The sequence below is a fragment of the Sinocyclocheilus grahami genome, unplaced genomic scaffold (assembly GCF_001515645.1).
Source record: "Sinocyclocheilus grahami isolate Dianchi unplaced genomic scaffold, SAMN03320097.WGS_v1.1 scaffold143.1, whole genome shotgun sequence".
Classification (NCBI taxonomy): Eukaryota; Metazoa; Chordata; class Actinopteri; order Cypriniformes; family Cyprinidae; genus Sinocyclocheilus; species Sinocyclocheilus grahami.
Window position 1 is genome coordinate 195,762 of NW_015505322.1, and position 24,891 is coordinate 220,652.

A 24,891-nucleotide genomic window follows, 5' to 3' on the forward strand; every position below is an offset into this window, starting at 1 on the left:
TGTTGTTCACACACAGGCCCCATTCATTTGTCCATTTGATGATGATAATACGGTAGTTTTAAGATCAGTGCGTGGTATGGGACACTTTTCAATATTTGTGGAAAGTGCTTCCTTAGCAGCAGCGTCCACTTGTTCATTTCCTGGGATTCCACAATGTCCAACAAAAATAGATATTAAACTTCTGTACTTCCAGTTCCGACAATTTGAAACGTTTTTTTCACTTTAACATGAAAATGGCAAAATAATTTTTTATAAAAGTAGACTGTGTGCATCTGACGTGGCATATGATGAAATGAAACCTAGCAAATGGTGTCACTCAATTGGTTGGAAACCTGTAGAACATAAATACATGAAGTACGCAAGCATCTCAAGATAGGAATTTGAAGTATTGCATTGAATTAGAGCTTATATGTTCCTGTCTGAGAGGGCGTCTTCCTAGAAACAATATACATTCCTATAAGATTAGGTTTCTTCCTGTGTTGTAAAGCTATCCATCTCTCTTTCTTCCCACTGTCACTGTGCTGAGAGCCAACGACACCTCCCTTTTCTTTGTCTGAGCCTCCCCATTAATCTCTCCATCTTCACATTTGTCCATCTCCGCTAGTGTCTCAAGAGGTTCTGCAGAAGTTTGTTCTCTATACTAATGGAGCTAATGATCGTTTTGCAAAGAATGGAGACTTGTGTGTATACCCAGATGACAATTTAAAAAAAAATAAAACAGGGCAAGCATGAGCATGTACAAGATAGTGTGTATTTTTAAGACAGAAGAGCAGAATAGCTGTTTTTCAGCATGCTAGAACGCAACATTAAGCAAGCCCACCAAATAAGTGTCAAGTTGAGCTAATCAGCAGGACATGTTTCTGTTGCTCAAGACATTTCTGAGGGGCAAAACATCTTATGCAACAGCAAGACACATGCAGTTGACTACAATAAGTTTACTAGACATTCAGCAATGATCTAGATAACGGACCACCTTCAAAGATAACAAAGAACTAAGGACAATACAAAAGCAATCCAGTAATCATTCCAAAACCTAGTGAGCTGCCTACAGTACCAGTCCAGGACAGCATTTTAAGGGGCAGTTCCACTCCATTGCTTTTATATAATCTTATAACTTTTCATGACAAGCACAAAAGAAATTCAATACATTTATAATAATATATTACAAAATATTATATTCACACACACACTACCATTCAAATGTATGTGTGTATGTTTGAAAGAAGTTTCTTGTGCTTACCGAGGCTGCAAAATACAGTAAAAACAGTAATACTGTGAATTATCATTAGGATTTAAACTAACTTCTTCTATTTTAATATAATTTAAATGTAATTTATTTTTGTGATGGCAAAGCTGAATTTTCAGCAAACTAAACTTTAGTGTCTCACGATTCTTCAGATATCATTCTAATATGCTGATTTGGCGCTCAAGTTATATTTTTTGTTATTATATCAGTGTTGAAAACAGTTGTGTTGCTTATTATTTTTGTGGAAATCCTAATACATTTTTCAGGATTCTATGATCTAAGATTGTCCCATGAAGTTCAAAAGAACAGCATTTATTTGAAATAAAAAACTTTTGTAACATCATAAATGTCCCTTTTGATCAATTTAATGCATCCCCGATGAATACAAGTATTCATTTCTTTAAAAAAAAAATCTTACAGACACCTAAATTTTGAACGGTACAAATATTAATATAATAAATAATATATGAATATTTCACTCAATACCAAAGAATAAATTGAATTAGTTTTACATTGTATTTATAATGAACTAAATTCCAGTTATTCCAGTTTAAATGAAGTTAAATTCCACTATTGAACCCAATTTTTATTTTTTTTTGAAGAGCAATGGCTCTAAATTTTTTTTTGACTTCTCAATGCCCCACTATATCCAAGACAATATTCAAAGGCCCTCCTACCTAAGCTGATATGTACCTCTGGTACGTGTGCTGTTAAAAACAATGTTGCAAGTTTAATTTTGAACATCTTTACAATTTTTTTTTTAGGATTTTAATTAAGATATATGCTAATATAACAATTTAAATAATTTAATAATTGTATTGGGAGTTTTCTCAGGCCCCTGGTTGAGAACCACTGTTATAGAATACTGATTTGTTTGCATAGCAACATGCTAATGTCAAATTCTATTGGAATCAGTTGTGGGCCTAGTCTTCTGTGTGCTTTATGTGAAGAGCGACATTTGTGCATCGAGCACAGTTGTTGCCTATCAAGAGTGTCCCAAATCAGTCACTTCCATTTAAAGGCTGGAATACACTACACGATTTTTGCCCCGATTTACAGTTTGGATAAGTTGCTGAAAGTCAGAGCCAGTCTGCAGGTTTGAGTTGACAGATTCCATAGAAAATCACGTAGTGTATGATGGTCACAGACTCTGATTTTTTTAGCTTCAGACTCTGATTCCATCCAGTCGGAGGATATCAAATCTGTTTGCTATTTTAAGTCGTCTGTCACACATCTACTAGCAACAAGGCGCACGTCTCTGATTGAGTTTTTGTGTGATCCTCAGTCGTTTAGTTTATGATGCCCAGTTTTTCCTCTCTGACTGTTTACAAAGTAAGTGTATGATGCCTAGTGTTTTAAAATCTGTTCAGATTTTAAAAGTCGTGTAGTGTATTCCAGTCTTTAGTTAGATGTAGGCAGCAATGCAGACCACTAGGTTTTGGCACAGACCATTGTGCTTGTAATACTAACCCAAGTCTATGAGTATGGCATGCTGTTGGGATGTGAGCTGCTTCAGAAGCTCTTTGTAAGGAGTGTCATTGTTCGGAGGTTTGGCGCCGGGCACCTCCTGCCTCAACAAATACTGCTCTGAAAGAAACTTCCAAATCTCTCCTCGATGCTGCCTAGGAACGCCTGAGAGAGAGAGAAAAACAGAAAGAAGAGCAATACGAGAGTGTTTCATTGATGGATCTTTTGAATGTCTTGAGCAGAACACCAGTTTTGAGTGCTTTTTCAGTAGTGTGTGATCTAATCTGACATGTAGATGGATGTCCATAAAATCACTTCAAGAAAACTAAGTCCAAAAAAACAGCTCTTTGTCTAATTTCTGTGGCACTAGTGCCACCAAACAGAATTGCAAACACTCAGTAGTTTGTCCCCACTGCAGTTTATGAAGCATAATCAGTACGATCATGCAAAGTGCAAAGAATTGCACCAGATTCATAGTGATAATGAACTCTGTATAACATCTGCACAAATATGTGTACGTGAATGTTACATGCTACAGTTGCACTGAACTTGAACAGGTGTGTGCTTGTGTGCATAGGTGTGTGCAATCTCACCAATCATTCCGCAGAACTACCTCTATAAAAACCTGACTATCAAAGAGACAGCTCCTGTATCTAAATGAAACACTCACACACATACTCCGCATAAACATCAAACGTGAAAAACATTCCACTTTTTTTCAGGAAATGCAAATTAAAGGCTTCAAAATAAATGCACACAGATAACTCAGTTTACACTCCTCTAAAAAACTGACAACCAGGGGTGCATTAATGCACAGGCTTCAAGGGGCTGAAGCCCAGGGGCCTGAAGCCAGTGGGCCCCTACACTGGCTGCAGGGAAATTATATTTTTTTAATAATTATTTATATGGGAGTTTGCAGCAGTGACAACAGCGTTCTGTAAACAAACTCACACACTCATTTTCAGTGACGCACTGGTTGTAGTAACCTATATAGTGAATGGCTCAGTTTAGGTTCCCCCCACACAGTTTATATGTGGCGCTTTTCCACTGCATGGTACGGCATGGTACGGTTCACTTTTGGGGGGGTTTTCCACTCGGTACAGTACCTGGTACTTTTTTTAGTACCACCTCGGTTGGGGTTCCAAGTGAACCGTACCGTTACCAAAGCGTGACGTGTAAACTCTGCTGATCACAGATTGGCCGGACAGAATGGTCACAGCCAGCGAAGGATCGAACGCAACTGTTTTGAACGAGCGCACCTTTTTTTAACAACCAAAAGTTTTGTTGTCTGTTGCGGAAGAACAGACGTTCCTCTCGTTGATAGCAGAGGATCGGATCCAGCGAGAGTTTGATGGGGCGATGCGGAATGAAAAAGTATTTTTTTAGGAGTCGTGGTAGTAGAGGCGGGGCAACTATAACAACATGTGAATAATCCCGCCCACTCTAAAGTGGTACTGATGTAGCGACTCAGCTCATGGGAAATATGAATAATTAACCATAACTAGTTATAATTAATTATGAATATTTTAGATCCGCTGTAGATATTTAGCTGACCTCTCAGGGTCAACTGTCTTGTCAATTCTAAGAACGTTAATTTCCTGGTTAAAGGAAATAACTTTCTTACTGTACAATTCTACAAAAGCTTGTAGCATAAATCTGCATGATTAAGTGACTCCAGTTATGAGCAAACAATGAACCACGTCAAGTGTGATACAAGTAAGGTTTTATTAACTACATAAACACTTAAACTAGTCTAACATACTACATAAACACATAAACTGGTCTAACACACACATACACACACACACACACACACTCTATAAAAACCTGACTATCAAAGAGACAGCTCCTGTATCTAAATGAAACACTCACACACATACTCCGCATAAACATCAAACGTGAAAAACATTCCACTTTTTTTCAGGAAATGCAAATTAAAGGCTTCAAAATAAATGCACACAGATAACTCAGTTTACACTCCTCTAAAAAACTGACAACCAGGGGTGCATTAATGCACAGGCTTCAAGGGGCTGAAGCCCAGGGGCCTGAAGCCAGTGGGCCCCTACACTGGCTGCAGGGAAATTATATTTTTTTAATAATTATTTATATGGGAGTTTGCAGCAGTGACAACAGCGTTCTGTAAACAAACTCACACACTCATTTTCAGTGACGCACTGGTTGTAGTAACCTATATAGTGAATGGCTCAGTTTAGGTTCCCCCCACACAGTTTATATGTGGCGCTTTTCCACTGCATGGTACGGCATGGTACGGTTCACTTTTGGGGGGGTTTTCCACTCGGTACAGTACCTGGTACTTTTTTTAGTACCACCTCGGTTGGGGTTCCAAGTGAACCGTACCGTTACCAAAGCGTGACGTGTAAACTCTGCTGATCACAGATTGGCCGGACAGAATGGTCACAGCCAGCGAAGGATCGAACGCAACTGTTTTGAACGAGCGCACCTTTTTTTAACAACCAAAAGTTTTGTTGTCTGTTGCGGAAGAACAGACGTTCCTCTCGTTGATAGCAGAGGATCGGATCCAGCGAGAGTTTGATGGGGCGATGCGGAATGAAAAAGTATTTTTTTAGGAGTCGTGGTAGTAGAGGCGGGGCAACTATAACAACATGTGAATAATCCCGCCCACTCTAAAGCGGTACTGAACTGCAGTGGAAATGCAAAACGTGCCGAGCCGAACCGTGCCGTGCCATACTGAGCCGTGCCGAGCCGAGTCATACCACGCAGTGGAAAAGCGCCAATAGTTGGTATGTTCCACGTGTTCAATCGATATACTGTAAACAGAATGTACAATGCATTCGCTAGTAAATAATCACAGCACGAGAGTATCTTTATGTCAAGACGCATATTAACAGAAACACAACACTGCTGTGTGAAAGGAACTGGACCGGACAGCCGCCGCTAACTCTAGCCCCCGGCCTCTGCTCACTCTAGGCTGCCGTGTGTGACGCTGTGTTTCGTTGTGAAAGCGAAACTACTTTGTTTGGTCTTCCAAAAATGGACACGACTAGAAATCAGTGGTTAAGTTGTATTAACAACACTGTTCCAGAACACTTCAACCCAAATACTCAGATGTGTGCAGCACATTTTATGGAGGACTGTTTTTTGATCCTGGGAGAGTAGACTACAATGCCGGCTGTTCTGACTCACAGACTGTAAGTAAGTTTTTTATATTTAAAGCGTTTTTATCTTTTATATATTTAAAGCAAGTTTTTTGGGCAGTGTAGAGTAGGACTTGTTGTTTGTCATTTCTCCGATCACAAATGCAGACATGGTTTTATGTTTACGCGGCGTGATGCAATGCGTAAAAAGACAGTATAAGTCATTATAATCCGTAATTATGTCCCCACTGGATGCAATGAATGCCTCGTTTATAATAGGTTTTCATGTTTTTAAACTACTCAAAAAAGTACAATTACTGATAAAAACTACTTAATTACTGCAACGTGAGTATTTGTAATTCGTTACTTCACACCCCTGAACGTCATACAATGAGAGTTCAGTAACTTGCTTGGATGTAATCTGTGTGTCATCTGTGTTCCATAAATAGTGCCGCTTCAAACTCTCAATTTTAAATCTTGGGATGGAAAAATAGGAATTATCCTATTGCTTAAATGTGATCATTAAACTTATACGGCTGTGGTTTAACTAAATTAAACGTGAGCACGTCATGTTTCAAAATAAAAACGCAGTTAGCAATCACCAAATAACCCACATTTATGCCAACATGCAGTGTTGTTTTGATCTACTGATGATGAATAATCAATATTTTGTGTGATTTATGGTGTTCAAATCATACCTGTAAACTCACATTTCAGCCAGGAAAGTTTTGATGGCATTTTTCTTTCATATTACATCCGTATAATGCCCATAATAACGTAGTGTTTACTTTATGAAACGGCTATATAATTCTGCTGTTCCACAAGCGCCACCTTGTGGCAAAGAGTGAATTTGCATATTCGCTTAAATTCACTTTTTACGCAGAACAGAGTTGTGAATGTTAACAAGACAAAAAACGAAATTTGACAAATAATTGTTAGGAAGCTTAAAAAATTTAAAATAAAAGGTTTTCTGGGGTCGGGGGGCCTACTGTAATGCTGTAGCCCAGGGGCCTTTGGTTATCTTAAGGCGCCCATGATGATACATAAGCTGTCTAAAACAACATATTACATACTCCTCACTCAATGTACAGTTCTAGATCAGTTAATCCAGGTGTCAAAACATTCACTGACAAACCTCATACAACTCATTGTAACATCAGCTTCAACATTCTTATGTATCTACGTGTGTGTGTAACTCACCTTGTCCCACAGCTGTGTTGATCTCCTCGGTCGCAAATCTGACCTTTGACCTCCCAGTGGTGGTTAGCAGTCTCTCCCAGACCAGAGTGACATCTTTCAGACATGGAGTGATCTCTTCATAGTCCAGTTTCAGTCGTCTGCACTGCAGATCACTCTCTGATGCTGCACACACATTGAATGAAAGGTTATTTATTTTATTTACTGTCCGCTCACACAGAAAACGTTTCACTGTGCTACTTTTCCATTGTTTTTCTAGATGCTCTAGACGGGCGTGTTTGACTATTTGCGCTCATTTCTTATTTTGCAGCGTCTTGACATGGCGTTCTAAAAAAGCAGCTTATAACTTATTCTCATGTTAGAATAAGTTTAACTTTTAAAAACCACATCTCAAGAACTTTTTCCCCATTCCACTGTCTGCGTCTCGCAGTTTTCAAAGCAAAAACGTGTTCTGTGTGAATGGTCCCTTACTCAATGTTTTCAATAACATTTATTTGTTCTGATGTGAAAAAGAGCTTAAGTTACATAGCCCAAAAAATTCCTCTGCCAAAAAGAAATAAAACAATTAAAAAACTGTTTTACATATAGGTTATTGGGCACAAACATATTTACTACTGTTTAAGAGTTTGGGGTTGGTTAGAATTTGTTATGTTTTTGAAAGAAGTCTCTTATTCTCACCAAAGCTGCATTTAATTGATCAAAAATACAGTAAAAAATATAATAATAATGATAATAATAATGTGAAATATCATTAGTTTAAAGTAACAATTTTCTATTTCTATTCTATTTCTGTGATGGCAAAGTAAAATTTTCATCAGATCCTGCAGAAATCATTGTAATATGATGATTTGGTGCTCAAAAAAACATTTCATATAAATTATGAAAACGGTTGTGCTGCTTACATTTAATCATTAAGTAGACCCTTTTATCCAAAGTGACTTTCAAATGAGAACAATAGAAGCAATCAACAAGAGGGCAACAGTATACAAGTGCTGTGACAAGTCTCAGTTAGTCTGGCACAGTACACATAGCACATGCGTATTTGTGTAGAACGATGATACTTTCTTCAGAGTTCTTCAGAGTCAAAATAGAAATATTGTAACATTTTAAATGTCTTTACTGTCATTTTTGATCAATTTGATGAATCCTTGCAGAATAAAAGTATTAATTTCTTTTTTATTACTGACCCCTAACCTTTGTAGTGGACATATAAAATATTTAATTTGATTATATAACCCTGGGTTATAAAAAAAAAACAGTGCCCAGCATGCAGCAGAACTTCTTCACTACTGTTACTGAAGCAACAGTACATGTAAATATAAACTAGAAATTGTGTTAAATTCACAATTTCTATTCTGCCATTATTATCAAGACTATTAAGTTCAATCGCGCTTACTGGACCAACGGGAATTCTCCTTCAGACAAACACAGCAAGAGATATAACAGCAAAAATGAAAATAATACTCTCCCCAACCATCCTTACCCATGGGGCAAAAATAAATAAATAAATACATATTACATACATAAATAGAAATAGAAGTCTCCAAAATGTCAAACATCAAAAGTTTTGTGATTGAGAAGTAAAGTAGTAATATAAACACAGGCTAGATGTAGGGCAGAGTCTTTCCAGTACACATCTTCTGATCCCACTTCTTTACAGCCACACCCTATTCAATAGGATTGGCTGCTTCTTTTCAAGCTTCTGTTCTTTCTTTTCAGGTCATGAGAAGCATGACTGGGCATGGCAGGGCAGGCGTGACACTGCCAATCATGAGCACACCCAAATCAGAGCACATCTGTGCCAGCAAAACTCTTCACCTGTCATGATCATCTCATAACCTGCAGCAGGGACTTCCAGGTAAGGCAAAGCATGGGTGCATCAGGTTGTGCAGAAATGTGTGTGTGTGTACGCTATTGTTTATGGGAGGTGCTTTTGTGTACTGAACGTATGCCAAGCAAATCACCCGTTTGACAGCTGCATATGACCTAAAAGCAGCTCTGAATTCCCAAGAACCGCAGAAGGAAGTCTTAATGCTCAATACCATTCATTGAATAAATCCTAAGGGCAAGAACAAACTAAGCTTTATAATCCCATAATACCTAATAACCTGGATGTTGTGATTTCATAAAAACACATTTAAGATCTTGTACAGGCAGAAAAATACTAACATTAACAAAAGTAATAATAATAATAATAAACTTAAATAAGCTAACAAAGTACGGCCAATATTTTCCTGCAATGGGGAATATAAACTATGTAGCGCTAACTGGCAAAATTATGTGATTTTGTCAAAATTCCTTTCAACAAATCTAATCTCATAGTTGATTGAATTTTTTGTTAATAGAGTATGTAAAGGCTGTCAGTTCTCTACTAGGTAATTTGTATGCTGAACTGACAATATTCACAGTGATAATAGTTACTGCGTGTGTACTTGTGTTTCACCTTGTAGTTTCTGGTTCTCTCTGTCCATCCGCAGCAGGAGAATCTGTTGATGAATTGCTTTCCTCCATAGCTCTCTTAGCTCCGCCCCACTCCTCTTTCTCCTCTCCTCTGGCACCACCCCCAGGGTGCTGTCCCCGCCCCCAACTCCCCCTCCCAGAGCCATTCTGCTGCCAACCTCTAAAGTGGAATCTGAAAAACAATATAGTTTGTCACAACAGAACAAAATTAACATCACCTACATGAACTACAAAAATGACCAACAATAGCTACCAACATTACCTAAACAACATCTACATAAACTACCAAGATGTTTATCATTATACCATGATTTCAGCAGTCAGTACCAATACCAATTAAGCTTTGTAAATCTGAATTGTGGTATGTTCGTAATTTTTTCAGAAAAAGGTCCCATATAAAATGAAAAACTGTAAATGGATAACATTACATGTAATTTTACGGCAAAATAAATGCTGAATTTATGTTGTAAAAACTATGAATCTATGAAATGCTATAAAATTCACAATAAAAAACATTCCCAGAATTCCCTGTGTTCATTTAAATAGTTTTTCTTAATATTTTATCAGTACTGTATATTAGGGTGTTTAGGGTGTTGAATTAATTTTAGTGTCACGTGTTACGCTAAAAGTGTTTTGTATTTGTATATATGACCCTGTGTTTGTTAAATAAACAAATAAAATATACAAATAAAAATAAAATTAACAAATAAATAAATACAATTATCAAATAAAATAAAGACAGACAGAAATGACAAACAAAAAGACAAATAATATGGGAAAAGATTAGAAATAAATTAAACAATAAATATTATGGTAAAAGTTGAAAATGGAATAAAAAAAACAAGTAATAAAAGATCAAATAATACTTAAATTTAACTTTAATTTTTACGACCGTTTACAAAAATTGAAGACAAACAAGACTGTTTAATATCTCACCAAGACCAACATTTGGACCAAGTGCATTTGAACGCAAATTTCACCTCGAGTAGCTACCAGCCCTAAATCAACAACACCTACATCAATTACCAACATCACCATTACTCATCACTGATCAAAAATATAATTCATGTAAGCTTAAAATTATTCAGATAAAGGTTTATAAGCTTACACTAAATAAATGTTTTGATTCAAAACTGAAAGCATATGTACAGTTAACATGCCGTCATAGTAAAAGATGAAGCTAATAGAACCTGAAATATGTCTGTGACTTCCCCCCCACTTTAATAAATGGCAGGTGTATTGCATAACAGCACGTCTTCTCCACAAGATTTTTAAGTTTTCTGTCAGGTTTGCAAAAATTAACACTTAACAAAAGAGCAAACCACAAAACACACAGAAATACAAACACATGCATAACACTCAAATACAAGTGTCCATGAGCACAGGCAGAGGTGTTAAATGAACACCACCCAAACTATAGGGCGGATCCGAGACCTCAAACTACCCTTTGTGAACAAAATGAGAAATTGTGCATCAAGAAAAATAAAATGTACTGTTATTTATGGTATAATCACCTGATAGTGCTGCATAATCACCATGAAAAAAAAAATCAAATCAGAGTGCTGAAATAAAATGCCATTCACCCACACACTCTACATCTTTCTTTAATTTCACTCCTGTAACATACAAAAGCAGATCTTGTCTAAACCTGCTGTAGTTTAGTCCTCTTCCCACCCACAGGTCAAAACAGACAAAAATGGCATAAACTGATTGTATTTTAATGTTAACGTTCAGACAGCAGTTCTTATTTGCACTGTTCAGCTCATCTGCATAAATATAAACATTTCAGAAATGTTTATCACCAACTTTCACTGAAAATATTGCGGCTGTCAGTTTAAACAGCTTTTAAGGTTTACAGTAAGGGTTACAGGATTTCCAAATATATAAATGTATATTTTTAAATATTTTTTTACTGATTAAATAAATAATAATAAAAAATAAATGAACAAATATGAAATAATAATAATAATAATATACAATTAATTTAACGACAACAAAATATAACCTATATATATATATATATATATATATATATATACAGTGCCGTGAAAAGGTTTTTGCCCCCTTTCTGTTTTTTATATTTTTTGTATATTTGTCACACTTAAAAGATACTAAGCATGCTTCACTTTGTCAGACAGGTTCTATTTAAGTGATTTCTTGATTCAACAGGTCTGGCAGTAATCAGGCCTGGGTGTGGCTAGCGAAATTTATCTAAGCTTTTTAAAATAATGTGGTTAATTGCAGTTCTTTCATGATTTAACAGGAGGGGGCAATTAATTTTTCACGTAGGGCCACGTAGGTTTGGACAGCTTTTTTCCCTTAATAAATGAAATCATCATTTAAAAACTGCATTTTGTATTTACTTGCATTATCTTTGTGTAATATAAAAATTTGTTTGATGATCTGAATCTTTTAAGTGTGACAAATATGCAAACAATTAAAAAAACAGGAAGGGGGCAAAAACTTTTTCACACCACTGTATATAGTAAAAATGGTAGGTGGGCAAAGAACTTAATTCCCACTCAATCCTTGAGATTCCTGCAAACACCGTAATATACAAGTGAAGTACAAATTGTCAAGACAGTGAGAGAACTGAATTGCCTCTATAGACACACACACACTCTTAGTCTTGGTCAGTCAATGTCTCTGCATGGCATAATTCAAGGCTTTCAGCAGAAAGGCCATAAAACTTCTCTCAAAACAGCAATTACTTATGTTAAGAATCGTACACATACACACACACACACACACACACACACACATCTGACCCAATTCCAGTGGGGTTGAGCAGCACATGTGTTTGAGTGCATGTGTGGAGATTGCTACAGTGGACACTGACGCACTTGGACACTTGGGCACCGGTCACTCCCTCTGCAAACACGCACACACACACAAACACTTGCATTTGTGGTTTACAGGGACTCTCCATAGGCGTAATGGTTTTTATACTGTACAAACTGTATTTTCTATCGCCCTAGACCTAAACCTTTAACCTACCCCTTACAGAAAACTACTGGCAATTTTTGAATTTCATAAAACACAGTTTTGTATGTTTTTTAAGCCTTCATAAACCATGTTTATGTTGTAGTACCCATGTCATTATACACATTTGTGTCCTCATAAACCATATATACCAGTGCACGCGTGCAGACACACACACACACACACACTGGCCACTCCCTCTGTAAATAAGTGGTGTTTCTGCCCAGACCAACGCCTTGCGAGTGTGCAAACACACATATGTAAGTGGGTCAATAACGCCGGTGCTTTCCTGTAGATGTCTGTCAACATGACCTCCTGCAAAACACCACACCCAACACACACACACACACACACACACACACACACACATATTACCTCATTAACACAAACATTACTTCATTCAGCGCAGACACACACTTATCAAGACACACCCAAATATACTGGAGAAACACGCACACACACACACACACACACACACACACACACACAACAACAGCGCTCTTGGCACACATTCTACTTTAAGGAAGTCTACTCATATTACTGCACATACATCATACACATTTTTTCCGTAAACAAAAAGAAGGTCAGTTCTCTAGAATCAGATACTGGACACCTTTTAACTGAATATACAAACATAATCCACACAACTACGGATGCCTATTTCTGCTTTAAAGAAAAACATGAAGTATTTGAAACTGTTACAACTGTAACTTTATTTCTCACAGTTTGACTGTATTTTTAACTTTATCTCACAAAGACCTTACTGAAGTATTTTTAACCACCATAAACCATAAAACTATCATAAAAGTAGTCTTGTAGCCTATATTCCAAGTCTTCTGAAGCCATCTGTTAGATCAGTGTTATGAACATACCAAAATGCTTGTCATTCATTTTTATATCCTTCTGTCCCGAGTAGGTTATACAATAGAGACCTACCCAGATCTTTTATTTACCCTCTTTTGTCCCCATCCAAGGTAGATATTTGGTAATGTCAAATTGAAATAGGTTTAAATAAACTTAAAGCATAATTAAACTATTTTCATTTGTTGAATTAATATTATTCAGTGTAATACTATTGTTTTTATTTCATCAGTCAAATTATAATAATATCAATCAATATATATATATATATATATATATATATATATAATTTTTTTACCAGAAAATGATAACAATTTTCATTTTTGGATGAACTGTCCCTTTAAGAAATTCCCATTAACTTCTACATTGATGGCCATTAAAACAGGCCATTTTGTAGTTTGTAACAACTGTTAAACCCGGGCTTAACAACACCATAACTTGAAGGCATTTAATTTGTTGGGCCTAATGAGCTACACAATTGTGTGGATAATTAATGATAATTTCTCTCATTCACACTCACACCTGAGGGGTGTTTTGACATCTGGATCAACATTTACTCTGAGGTACTAACAAGTCTAATGAGCTACCAACTTCAAAATAACAGACCTGATTTGCTGTTTTGGCAGTTCAAGAAAGACATAAAACAGGTCAAGAAAATACGAAAAGCAAGTCATGTCTGAGTGCGGTGGAAATGAGGAAAGTGATAATCATTGTAATTCTGTTTCTCTGCCAAAAGAAACATCAAGTCCAAGTTGGCTGTCAGTTTGCAAACTCACTCACACTTAGCACGTCATTAAGAGCAAGAGCGCCACCTAGAGGACACCATTAGTTACTGTAGAGGCACTAACTGTACACTGTAAAGTGTAGTTGATATAGATGATGTTTGGCATCAATGTATCCTACTTGTATATTTAACTAGGGTGCTACCTTTGGAGTCTGAGCCCTTCTGTGGTGTGGCGACTCTTAAGAAGATCTGTTGTCTCCAGGAGTGTCTCCGGTTACGTAATGGACTGTCATCCCCAACAACACACACCGCTCCAGGACTGGACAGGGCCGCCACGTCACTACACATACAAATACATAAGCATAGGCATCCATTCATACAAATATATACATACACTGACAGACAGTAGTGACAAACTTCTGTCAAGAGTAGAGGCCATATTAAATTTGAAAGCTGATAAAACAAGATAAAAAAATAACAATTTCAAACCAATCCTAGACCAACTCATTACTACTGGCATTTTGAGTATTTTATTTCATTTTTTATTCAAATACTCTGTTTCCTTATTTGAAAATGGAAATTTTATTCCATCTGTCTATCTATCTATCTATTATTAAAATATGATATTGTGTTCATAATATGAAATAACCCTGTAGTAATGGTGTTTTTCAGAAATGATATTCCCTGTACCAGGACTTAATTTTATAATATTTTATATTTTCCATAATTTTATAAATTATTAAATGATGTAGATATGCACAAAAAAGTAAGTATTTTACAGATCTACTATTTTTATTTGTATTTTTTTTATGTACCCTTGGTACTATCCAACACTCACTTAATCTTTAAAAACACTAACTCAACACTGTTAAATATAATCTTTAGGAAATCCCAAAATGTATTATTATATTTTGTACATTATAATGTTGTGATTTATTTATTATTTAATTTTTTAAATATGACATTGTGTTTTATTCACAAACATTAGACTATCCATTTTTTATGGTTTCAAAATGAGTACAATATCTTAGCTAACAAATTAAGCTAACAGTCTATGCTTGTCTTCTGAAAAAAAAATACAATATGCATTAATAAAAACTGCTGCGGAACAACTACTCAGTTATTTGATTTTCTGTGCACATCCTGATTCATTACAAGAAAATGTATTCTTTTTCTTATCTAATGAGTCTTTAACCACATCAGCCTCTGTGGCAGGTGCAGAATAAGAACAGAGATGGAAGACAGGAAAATGGAAAGATGGACTGGCAGAGTACCTCTTCTTCTGAGAGTCACTGGTATCATCGCTCTCCACTACAGGGGCCAGAAATTTGAGGAAATTTGGAACAGAGGAGGAGGAGTGTAATCTCGCTCTAAAGCCACTCAGCCCCGATGGACTGAGAGATAGAGCATGAGAAAGAGAGAGAGAGAGAGAGAGAGAGGCCACAGAGTAAAGGAGTGAGGCAGAGAGTCACTGTAATGAACAGCCTCATTAGACTGAAACCAGCACAAAATCTTGTTGTTCTTGGAGCAGGACTGAGAACACATTGAAGTGAATTCACCAAACAGATGTGCGAATTTAATGTGTGGTATTTCATGACAAAACCCTGTTTTTTATCTCTATAATAACTGAATCTAATAATTTGTAAAAAAAGCTGAAATTAAATCAAATATGAATATTAGATAAAAAGCTTAAACGTAAACAAAAATGACAATTGTTGCCTTGGCAACTAACTGAAATAAGTTAAACTAAAATTAAAGTCTGCATGAAATAAAAATTTACTCTATTTACTTTGTTAGCGCATATTGCTAGTCTTGAGGTGAAAGCTGAAATTAAATCAAATATGAATATTAGATAAAAAGCTTAAACGTAAACAAAAATGACAATTGTTGCCTTGGCAACTAACTGAAATAAGTTAAACTAAAATTAAAGTCTGCATGAAATAAAAATGTACTCTATTTACTTTGTTAGCGCATATTGCTAGTCTTGAGGTGAACAATTAATCTATGAAAGTTAATCCGCTGAAAGAAATAGTTTGTCTTGGTAATCTTTAATCAAAATCTGAACATTTGCTTCTGCTTTAGAAAGGCATTCCTTCTGTCAGTTTGACTGCTTGGGTAGAATATCCTTAAAGGGGTCATATGATGTTGCTATTGTATTTGGTGTAATGAAATGTGTTTATGCGGTTTAAGGTTCAAAAAACACATTATTTTCCACATACTGTACATTATTGTTTCTCCTCTATGCCCCGCCTTTCTGAAACGCGTCGATTTTTTACAAAGCCCATCGTTCTGAAAAGCGAGGTGTGCTCTGATTGGCCAGCTATCCAGTGCGTTGTGATTGGCCGAATACCTCAAGCGTGTGACGGAAATGTTACGCCCCATGCCGAGACAAAAACATGAAAGCCCATTATAAACGAGGCATTTGTTGCATCCAGTGGGGACATAATTACTGATTATAATGACTTATACTGTCTTTTTACGCCTTGCGTTGCATCGCGCCGCGTAAACATAAAACCATGTCTGCATTTGTGATCAGAGAAATGACGAACAACAAGTGCTACTCTACACTGCTCAAAACTCGCGTTTGAATCATCAGTGGCAAATTCTTTAAATATGAAAACGTACTTACAGTCTGTGAGTCAGAACAGCCGGCATTGTAGTCTACTCTCCCAGGATCAGGAAACAGTCCTCCATAAAATGCGCTGAACACATCTGAATATTTGGGTTGAACTGTTCTGGAACAGTGTTGTAAATACAACTTAACCACTGATTTCTAGTCGTGTCCTCTTTTGGAAGGCCAAACAAAGTATTTTCGCTTTCATAATGAAACACACAGCGTCTTCACAACATGGCGGCGGCAGCAACTATAAAGTTAGCCTTCTTTCTTTGTGTGAACATTTGAGCGATATGGAAATCTTCCCACACAGTGACGTAGACATGTGGGGGCGTGTTTAAACAAGGCGTTTTAGGAGGGCGTGGACCAGTCTTAACTTTTATAAAGAATATATCTTTGGGTTTGAGACTTTAGTCTTTGCAACTTTAGGGAACTTATCTATTCACGAACAGCTTGTAACACTCCAAAGATAACGGAAAAGTTGAAATCCCATCATATGACCCCTTTAACCACACCCCTCCAACCGTTAGGTTGTTATGAGTGAGAGACAGAGAGGAGGAGCGCTAAAATAAAAACCCCGCCCACTATTTAATATTCCGTTTCAAGTGGAAATACGTCACTATTCTGAAGCAAAAGTCGGCAGCAACTTTCGGATAACACGGACTTTAAACTATGAAATAAAAACAGCTACATAGAAAAAAAAAAAAAAGCTAAATTAATAAAATGCCAAAAGTATGTGACAAAATCACTAAACGTAAACTAAAATTAACATGAAAACCAAAAATATAAAAATAAAAACTTTATGTACTTAAAGCCTGTCAGCCAATATTAGAGTACCACCCTCAGGCGGAATAATGCAAGGCCTATGCAAAAAGTGTGTCTGCAAGTGTTTACAATTAGAATATAAAGCTTACAAAATGTTAAGACATTTATATTATAATGTTATTTACAGTCAGGAGCTGCTACTGTGTGCAACCCTAATCTTTTGACAAAGACAAACATAAACTGATCAATCACAGAAAGTGCACTAAAATAACTAAGAGGCTATTTTAAAATTATGTTGACTTTCATTTAAATTGTTGTTATTTTGGGGGGCAAACCCAGATCTATGCAAGTGAGCCTCATTACAGAATGTGCCAGAATTGCCTGACACAATCAATGCCCACAGAAAATCGACAGTATTTTATTTGAAAGGAATGTTTTCTATTGATCACGGCAGCAGTACCGATATAAAATAGAGGTCTTACTTGACCACATCACGGTCATCTCCTGCATCCTCAACAACCTAACACTCAGAACCAGCCTGCAAGTTCACTTTGTTTTTAGAGAAATCTCCCCAATGTGTTTTCATTAACTTGTACACAAAAAGCTCAGAGACTTCAGAGGAAAGAAAGACATTTTATGGGGGGAAAAAAAAGCCTGACCTGTTTGTTAATGGCAGTAGAGCAGAGAGAGGACACATACAAACACCTCACCTCCGCTTGAGGGGCCGGGTAGAATGATCAAGAGCAAAAGTATGAGGCCTCAAAGGCCGCTGACACACAGGAGAGGAAGAGGCCGGAGGGGAGGAAGGACTGATGAAAACACAGAAAGGATGGGAAAAAATAAAGTAGGGCGCAAAGGGATACAAAAGCAAAGATGCACAGAATAAAAAAAGCGAAGCACACAGTGAACTGTATTCACACTGCAGACTAAAAAAATGTGATGATGTAAGAACTGGAAACAGAATTGAAAGCACCATCCACGGTGACTGACTGACAGGAGTCTGTCGCTGACATCGTTAGTGTACATGCATTTACAAATGCAAATGCAAATATTCAACTTTTATTTCTATTTGGATTACGTCAATCGGGTGCACAACTACAAAACACAGTTGCAATTTGAATTTGCAACTGGTGATTTGGATTTGGATAAACACAAACTATGTACAATGATCAAAAGAAGCAGCTAGCACACACACACACACACAGTCTCACTTGCTCTGATGTGGGGAATCTGTGCTGACGGAGTAGTGTCGGACTAGTTTGGGCTTGGTGGCGGCAGTAGGTTGTAGAGGAGGGAGGCTCAGGTCAGAGGACGACAGCATGGGAGAGTGACTAATAGTGCTTGCGCGTCTCCTAAAACCCTGAGGCGGGCTCTCGGGACCCTCCTGACTTCCCACTGAGCCTTCTAGACGCTTCAGATCCCCTGTGGAATTGTGGGAGCGGAGTGGACTGGAGGGAAGGAAAGAGCAGAGGGGCTCCTCCAATGATGTTTCCTTAAAAAAACAAAAAAGATAAAAGCTTTTATAAAAGCTATTTTAAAAGCAAAAGGTTCATGCGAGGGCATATAACTTACTATTAGTGTGAATAACACATCTTATATGACAGATAGCTGTAGCTCTAAAATCACTGCATGAAACACAAAGTTGTAAAACAGTTAAACTAACAGACTTCAAATTATTGTGATTATTAGCACTAATAAAATTTATTCTTGTTTTGCACATGCTGGTGCATTTAGTCATATTGCTGCTGACACCATAATTATATAAAAGCATTAAGCTGGTTAGTTATGGGCTAATTATGCGTGAACCATAAAATAAGCAGAATAATAGACCGACAGGTCATTTTATCTACATTAACACTACTGTTTAAAAGTTTGGGATCAGTAATATTTTTTCTATTTTGAAAGAAATTAATACTTTTATTCATAAAGGATGCATTAAATTGATCAAAAGTCCAAATCAGCCTGAATGATTTCTGAAGGATCACATGAAATAATGGCTGCTTAATTCAGCTTTGCATCACAGAAATGCATTTTAAAATATACTGAATTATCAAAAGGTTGTTTTAAATTGTATTAATCTTTTGCTTTATTTTTGAACAAATTAATGTGGCCTTGGTAAGCATTTAGAAAAGTGAAGCCCCATCAAAATCATTGCAAATTTATTGTAAACAACCAGCCCTAAATGACATTATGACAGAAAATATATTGAAGATGTCGATGTTCTGCAGACCTGATTTGTGCTGTTCAGTGTGGTGGAGCTGGAGGAGTTGCTCTCTCCTTCACTGTTCTCCCTCTGGGATTTGGACTTACTGCTGCCCTATTATCCGGAGACATTCATTTTTCCATAAATTATAGAACAGTATTACAGTTTAGTTCATTTGTTCAATTGGACCTACTGAAGCTGCAGCAGATATCTTGCTACAAACCGTAAGTCCTATACTCTTCTCAAGGCCTGTGTTTCTTTAATATTAGAAGCAAGTAAAAATTGTAGATGTGGCCAAAATGTTAAAAATGCATCAAATGTTTGCGTACCTTCCAGATCCCCTCCAGTGATTCTGTGAGGGATCTTTTTGCTCTAGTCTTGAGCTCCTCCAGACGCACACGACTCGAACTGATACTGCTTTCAACATTCCCAGCAACGTCCTGCGAAGTCTAACAGATATATGCATACAGTACTGTATACGGACAGGCATCTGCACTCAATACCCTAAGATCCGAGTTGTAATATTCACTTTTCACGTTTACTTTTAAAACAGACTGACAAAATAGGAGTGTTCATCAGTCCATAAGGATCTTAATGAAGTTAGAAGGAGGTGTACCTTTTTTGTTTGTCCGTTGTGTGTGTGAGTGTGTGTCTTTTGTCTCTCCTCGTACAGTTGTCTTAGACATGACACAATTAACTCGTTCCCTTCCTGATCCGACTTAGGCCTGGCTTTCTGTTCAAACACACTAACAAATATTGTATTTCTGCACATTTCCACAAGGTGGAGCCATCGATCTAACAGCACACACTCACGGTCAGTGAGCAATGTGACCAGCAAGAGAGCAGAAGAAATTTATTCAGCAAACTTAATACACTATTTTTCACAAAAAAAATAAAAAACCGTCAAAACACAAATTTAAGATAGTTTAAGGATTGTGTTCTGACCAAAACTATCACATATATAAAAGTTATGTGAAAGAAGGGGAATATTTAAAGCAATATTGTAAACTAAAAGCAGCTTTCTGTTTATTGCACTCTCAAAGCTGAAATTAAATATAAACCTGTGTCTGAAAGTCAAGAATATAGACAATCAATACTGAGCATATCAGTCCGTTCAACAGGTTGTTCAATCATAATGGTTTGAGTGAGGTTTCAAAATGCTAGACTAGTGGACAAACTGGTTTCATTTATACCAGTCACACCCTCTGAAGAGAAAATCTCACATTCTTCGAATGCCGCTCTTAAAGGATTTGACACACACTGCTAATCCTAAGAACAGGGGAGCTAAAGTGTATTTGTGTAATGTGTTATAGCGGTTTTAAAATTGGAATAACTGAACTCACCATGGTGCTCTCAAACACAGCTGCCTGTTCCTGATTGTCCAGATCTGCCAAATGCTTCTGCAGTTCCAGCTTAGCTTTGGATGGATGAAGACCTGCATATAAACACCCAGTCATGCCATGCACAAAGAAACAAACACAGGTATGCACTGCTGCAGCCAACAGAATTCTGAATTAAATTAATCTAGCATCCTAATTCATGTTCTGAATAAACATATGTTCAATTCTACCATCATTATGGTTAAGTTGGAGTGTGTTTAAAGGATTGTTCACATAAAAAATACAACTTTAATTCATAATTTACTCACATTTCATCAAACTGGTATGGTTTTTATTCTTCCATGGAACACAAAAGGAGATACTCTGAAATTTTTCCCACTGCTCTTTCCATAAAATGAAAGTATATAGTTATGAAGGGGATGATAAGTGCCAAAAAGGGCAAAGAAGTATCATGAAAGTGCCATAAAAGTAGACATAAGTATTTTTTTTTTACGGTTTTTGAATAACTACAGCTGAATAACTACAAGGTACACTACCGTTCAAAATTGTATTATTATTATTATTATTATTCAGAAAGGACAAATTCAACTGACTAACAGTAAAGTCTTCTACATTGAAAAACTATTTCGAATAAATGCTGTTGTTTCTATTTATCTAAGAATCCTGAAAAAAAATTATAACCGTTTCTACAAAACTATTATTAGTAGCCTAACTTGTTTTCAACTGATAATTATGAGAAATGTTTCTTGAGCAGCAAATTAGAATGATTTCTGAAGGATCATGTGACACTGAAGACTGGAGTAACGATGCTGAAAATTCAGCTTTGAGCACAGGAATAAATTACATTTTCAAATATATTAAAATAAGAAACAGATATTTTGAATCATAACAATATTTTCGAATATTTCTGCTTTTACTGTATTTTGCAGCATTGGTGAGCACAAAATAATTATTTTAAAAACATTTGAAAAAAATCTTACCAACCCCAAACCTAGTTTAAACGGTAGTGTATAGGAAAAGCTAAATTTTTCAAAATATCTATGACTCGAGGAATAAAAAAAAAAAGTGATGATAGAATTGTACTTTTTGGATGAACTATTGAAATCTGTCCCAAGTAAATTGACATAGTCACCACTGACAAGCTGCTACTAAATATATTGCAGAAACTTAATTTCCTGTAAAGCTGCTTCGCAACGATTTGTATTGTGAAAAGCGCTATACAAATAAACTTGAACTGAATTCAAGTAAATGTGAATGTATGGACTAGAATCTTTGTTACTCTGGACCTCTGACAGGTGCAAAACATTAAGGGAAACCAAAAGAAAGTAGAGTGGAGTAATGGACTGATACAGGGATAAAACATGATAGACATGAGTAATATGACAAACAGTAGACGTCTCACCCTCTATTCTGTCACACAGTTTGTGCAGCTGCTGCAGGGGACAGCTGTCACACTGCTGACTCTGGGTCCTACTGTTCTGCTGGAGGGCGGCCACCGAGAACGCCTGCTTCAAAGTCAACATGATTTCATCCACCTGAACATGAAAGAGTGACATTCACACAGAGCTCTTTGTGTGCTGTAACACTAACATAAGACTAAGTGTTTTCATCCTCACTTGACTGAACAAGAACATGACAACATTTCTGTCCTCTCTACAGCAACTATTCTGAATATGTTCTTGTTCAGACTGAAACAATGTATTCAGCCCTCCATCTACAAACCCGATTCCAAAAAAGTTGGGACACTGTACAAATTGTGAATAAAAACAGAATGCAATGATATGGAAGTTTCAAATTTCAATATTTTATTCAGAATACAACATAGATGACATATCCATGATTCTCACCAGAGCTTCGTTAGCACACTGGAAAACATAGCAAACAAACTGGCAACCTCCACATTCCACCGACTCCCTGCATATGAAGCCGAAGTGGTCCACGTGACGAATTCCCTAAAGAAAGAAAAAGAAAAATTAATTGGGGAAAAAAGTACAAAGGGGACACAACTAAACTACCGTTCAAAAGCTGGAGTCAGTACGACCTTTTAATATTTTTATTAAATTTTAATAAAAACTTAAGCTCACTCAGGTTGCATTTATTTGAGCAAAATACAATAAAAATTGTTTAAATATTATTACCATTTAAAATAATTGTTCTATTTTAATATATTTTAACTCCAGTTTTCAAAATTGCTGCTCAAGAAACATGTCTGATTATGATCAATGTTGAAAAAGTTGTGCTGTTCTTATGGAAACGATTATACATATTTTTCAGGATTCTATAATTAATAAAAGTTCAAAAGAACAGCACTTAAATAAATGCTTTTGTAGCATTTTAAATGTCTTTACGGTCACTTCTGGTCAGTTTAATGCATCCTTGCTGAATAAAAACATAAATTTCTTCATTCAAACGCATTCAAAATAATTTTTTAATATAACAGAAACGTTTAATATTGTGAACCACCCACTAACAGGCTGCAAGGTTACACTTTATTTCGATAGTCCATTGTAGACATTCTACTAACTATAAGTAACTTTGTAACTACATGTCAACTACATGTCAACTAATTCTCATTAATTTGCATCTACATGTCTACTAACTCTCAGAGTAGACTTAGGGTAGGTTTAGGGTTAGTAGAATGTTGACAAAGAAAGCGTTAGAAGATATTAAGCTGACAGTCTACTAATACTCTACTAACTGCTAGATGACATGTAGTTGCAAAGTTACTTACTGTTAATAGAATGTCTAAAGTGGACTATCAAAATAAAGTGTTACCGGCTGCAATACTTGATTTGGCAAATATATGTTTAAATACTACAATGCAGCATGTGACTAAAAATACTTAGAAAACAGGTCTGGATGAGTGCAAAGACAAAGGGCTGATTTCTTTTTAGCTTTCATTCAAGCCATTTTAATTATGTTTTGAATTCAGTTAGCCCGAGTTCCTGCTCAATCATGTCTGATTGTTGCTCAGATCTCTATTTGAGAAAAAGTAATTATGTCGACGTGAGTCAATTAATTACAGCTTAGCATCAACATGACAGAACAGACCTGAGAACAGAAGGAAATCTCTCTGAAGCTCTTCTCTATGGCCACCTTCTTAGTGTCAGGACTCACAAGAAAGATCTGAGAGCAACCAATCTGCAACAGACAGAAGTACAGTCATAAATGAATATGGATGTGTGTAGGTACAAAGGATGGAGAGTGAAATTCTCCTTGCATAGAGTAAACATTTGCATTAAAGTGGTTAATGATAGCTCTTCCTGGGATGCTGACCAAGTGAGGTCAGAGCCGAGGCTGTTTTACAGTGTTAATACCATGTTTGAAATTCAAATCAGTTTGTGTTTTGGTTTTCGCTAGATGGCCATGCACATATTCGCTCCATGAGACTAGACACCTGTATAACCACTAGATTTGACCCAACTTCAGTTTTCCTCTGTAGTACTACAGATGAAATCATAACTTCATAGTTTTAGATACACCGAGCATTCAGTCGTTCAGGACATTCATTTAAGAGCTCTATGATGCCTTGATGGAATAATGTACATCCAGACGGTCGTTTTCACAAAATAAACCCTGACAGGGTGATCAGGACCCCGACGAGAAGCAGAACCGCTTATTACACATCTACTTGCCACAAACGTAAAATAATTAGACACAAAATACTGATTTGAGGTGAAATATTTTATTAGCTCATTAAAGGCAAAGCTTCCAGGAAGAAACTTTGAGCAGTTTTGAGCCAAGACGAACATTTAAGGGATACTGTACAGTCATATCACTTATTATTGGGGCAAATGGTTAGAGAGTCAGACTTGTTACCCAAAGGTCGAAGGTTTGAGTCTCGGTACCATTGTAGGTTGGGGAGTGAATGACCAGCGCTCTCTTCACAACTGAGGTGAAACCCTTGAGCAAGGCA

General features: G+C 36.5%; 1 protein-coding gene across 7 annotated transcripts in view; it reads right to left on the reverse strand.

Annotated features, from left to right (window-relative positions):
* Nucleotides 1-24,891, reverse strand: part of tbc1d1 (TBC1 (tre-2/USP6, BUB2, cdc16) domain family, member 1) — a 63,866-nt gene that overhangs the window by 14,174 nt on the left and 24,801 nt on the right. For 4 of the 7 annotated variants that reach the window (XM_016280690.1, XM_016280689.1, XM_016280695.1 and 1 more), the window contains 14 exons: nucleotides 24,027-24,116; nucleotides 22,823-22,927; nucleotides 22,378-22,510; nucleotides 20,979-21,070; nucleotides 20,252-20,368; nucleotides 19,965-20,084; nucleotides 19,663-19,749; nucleotides 18,644-18,924; nucleotides 18,143-18,241; nucleotides 15,328-15,447; nucleotides 14,257-14,393; nucleotides 9,470-9,658; nucleotides 7,030-7,191; nucleotides 2,717-2,878 (listed from right to left, as the gene is read on the reverse strand). In XM_016280690.1, coding sequence (XP_016136176.1) covers nucleotides 2,717-2,878; nucleotides 7,030-7,191; nucleotides 9,470-9,658; nucleotides 14,257-14,393; nucleotides 15,328-15,447; nucleotides 18,143-18,241; nucleotides 18,644-18,924; nucleotides 19,663-19,749; nucleotides 19,965-20,084; nucleotides 20,252-20,368; nucleotides 20,979-21,070; nucleotides 22,378-22,510; nucleotides 22,823-22,927; nucleotides 24,027-24,116 — 1,894 coding nt within the window. The remainder of the gene's footprint in view (nucleotides 1-2,716; nucleotides 2,879-7,029; nucleotides 7,192-9,469; nucleotides 9,659-14,256; nucleotides 14,394-15,327; nucleotides 15,448-18,142; nucleotides 18,242-18,643; nucleotides 18,925-19,662; nucleotides 19,750-19,964; nucleotides 20,085-20,251; nucleotides 20,369-20,978; nucleotides 21,071-22,377; nucleotides 22,511-22,822; nucleotides 22,928-24,026; nucleotides 24,117-24,891) is intronic. The other 3 variants (XM_016280691.1, XM_016280693.1, XM_016280694.1) reach the window with 3 other exon arrangements.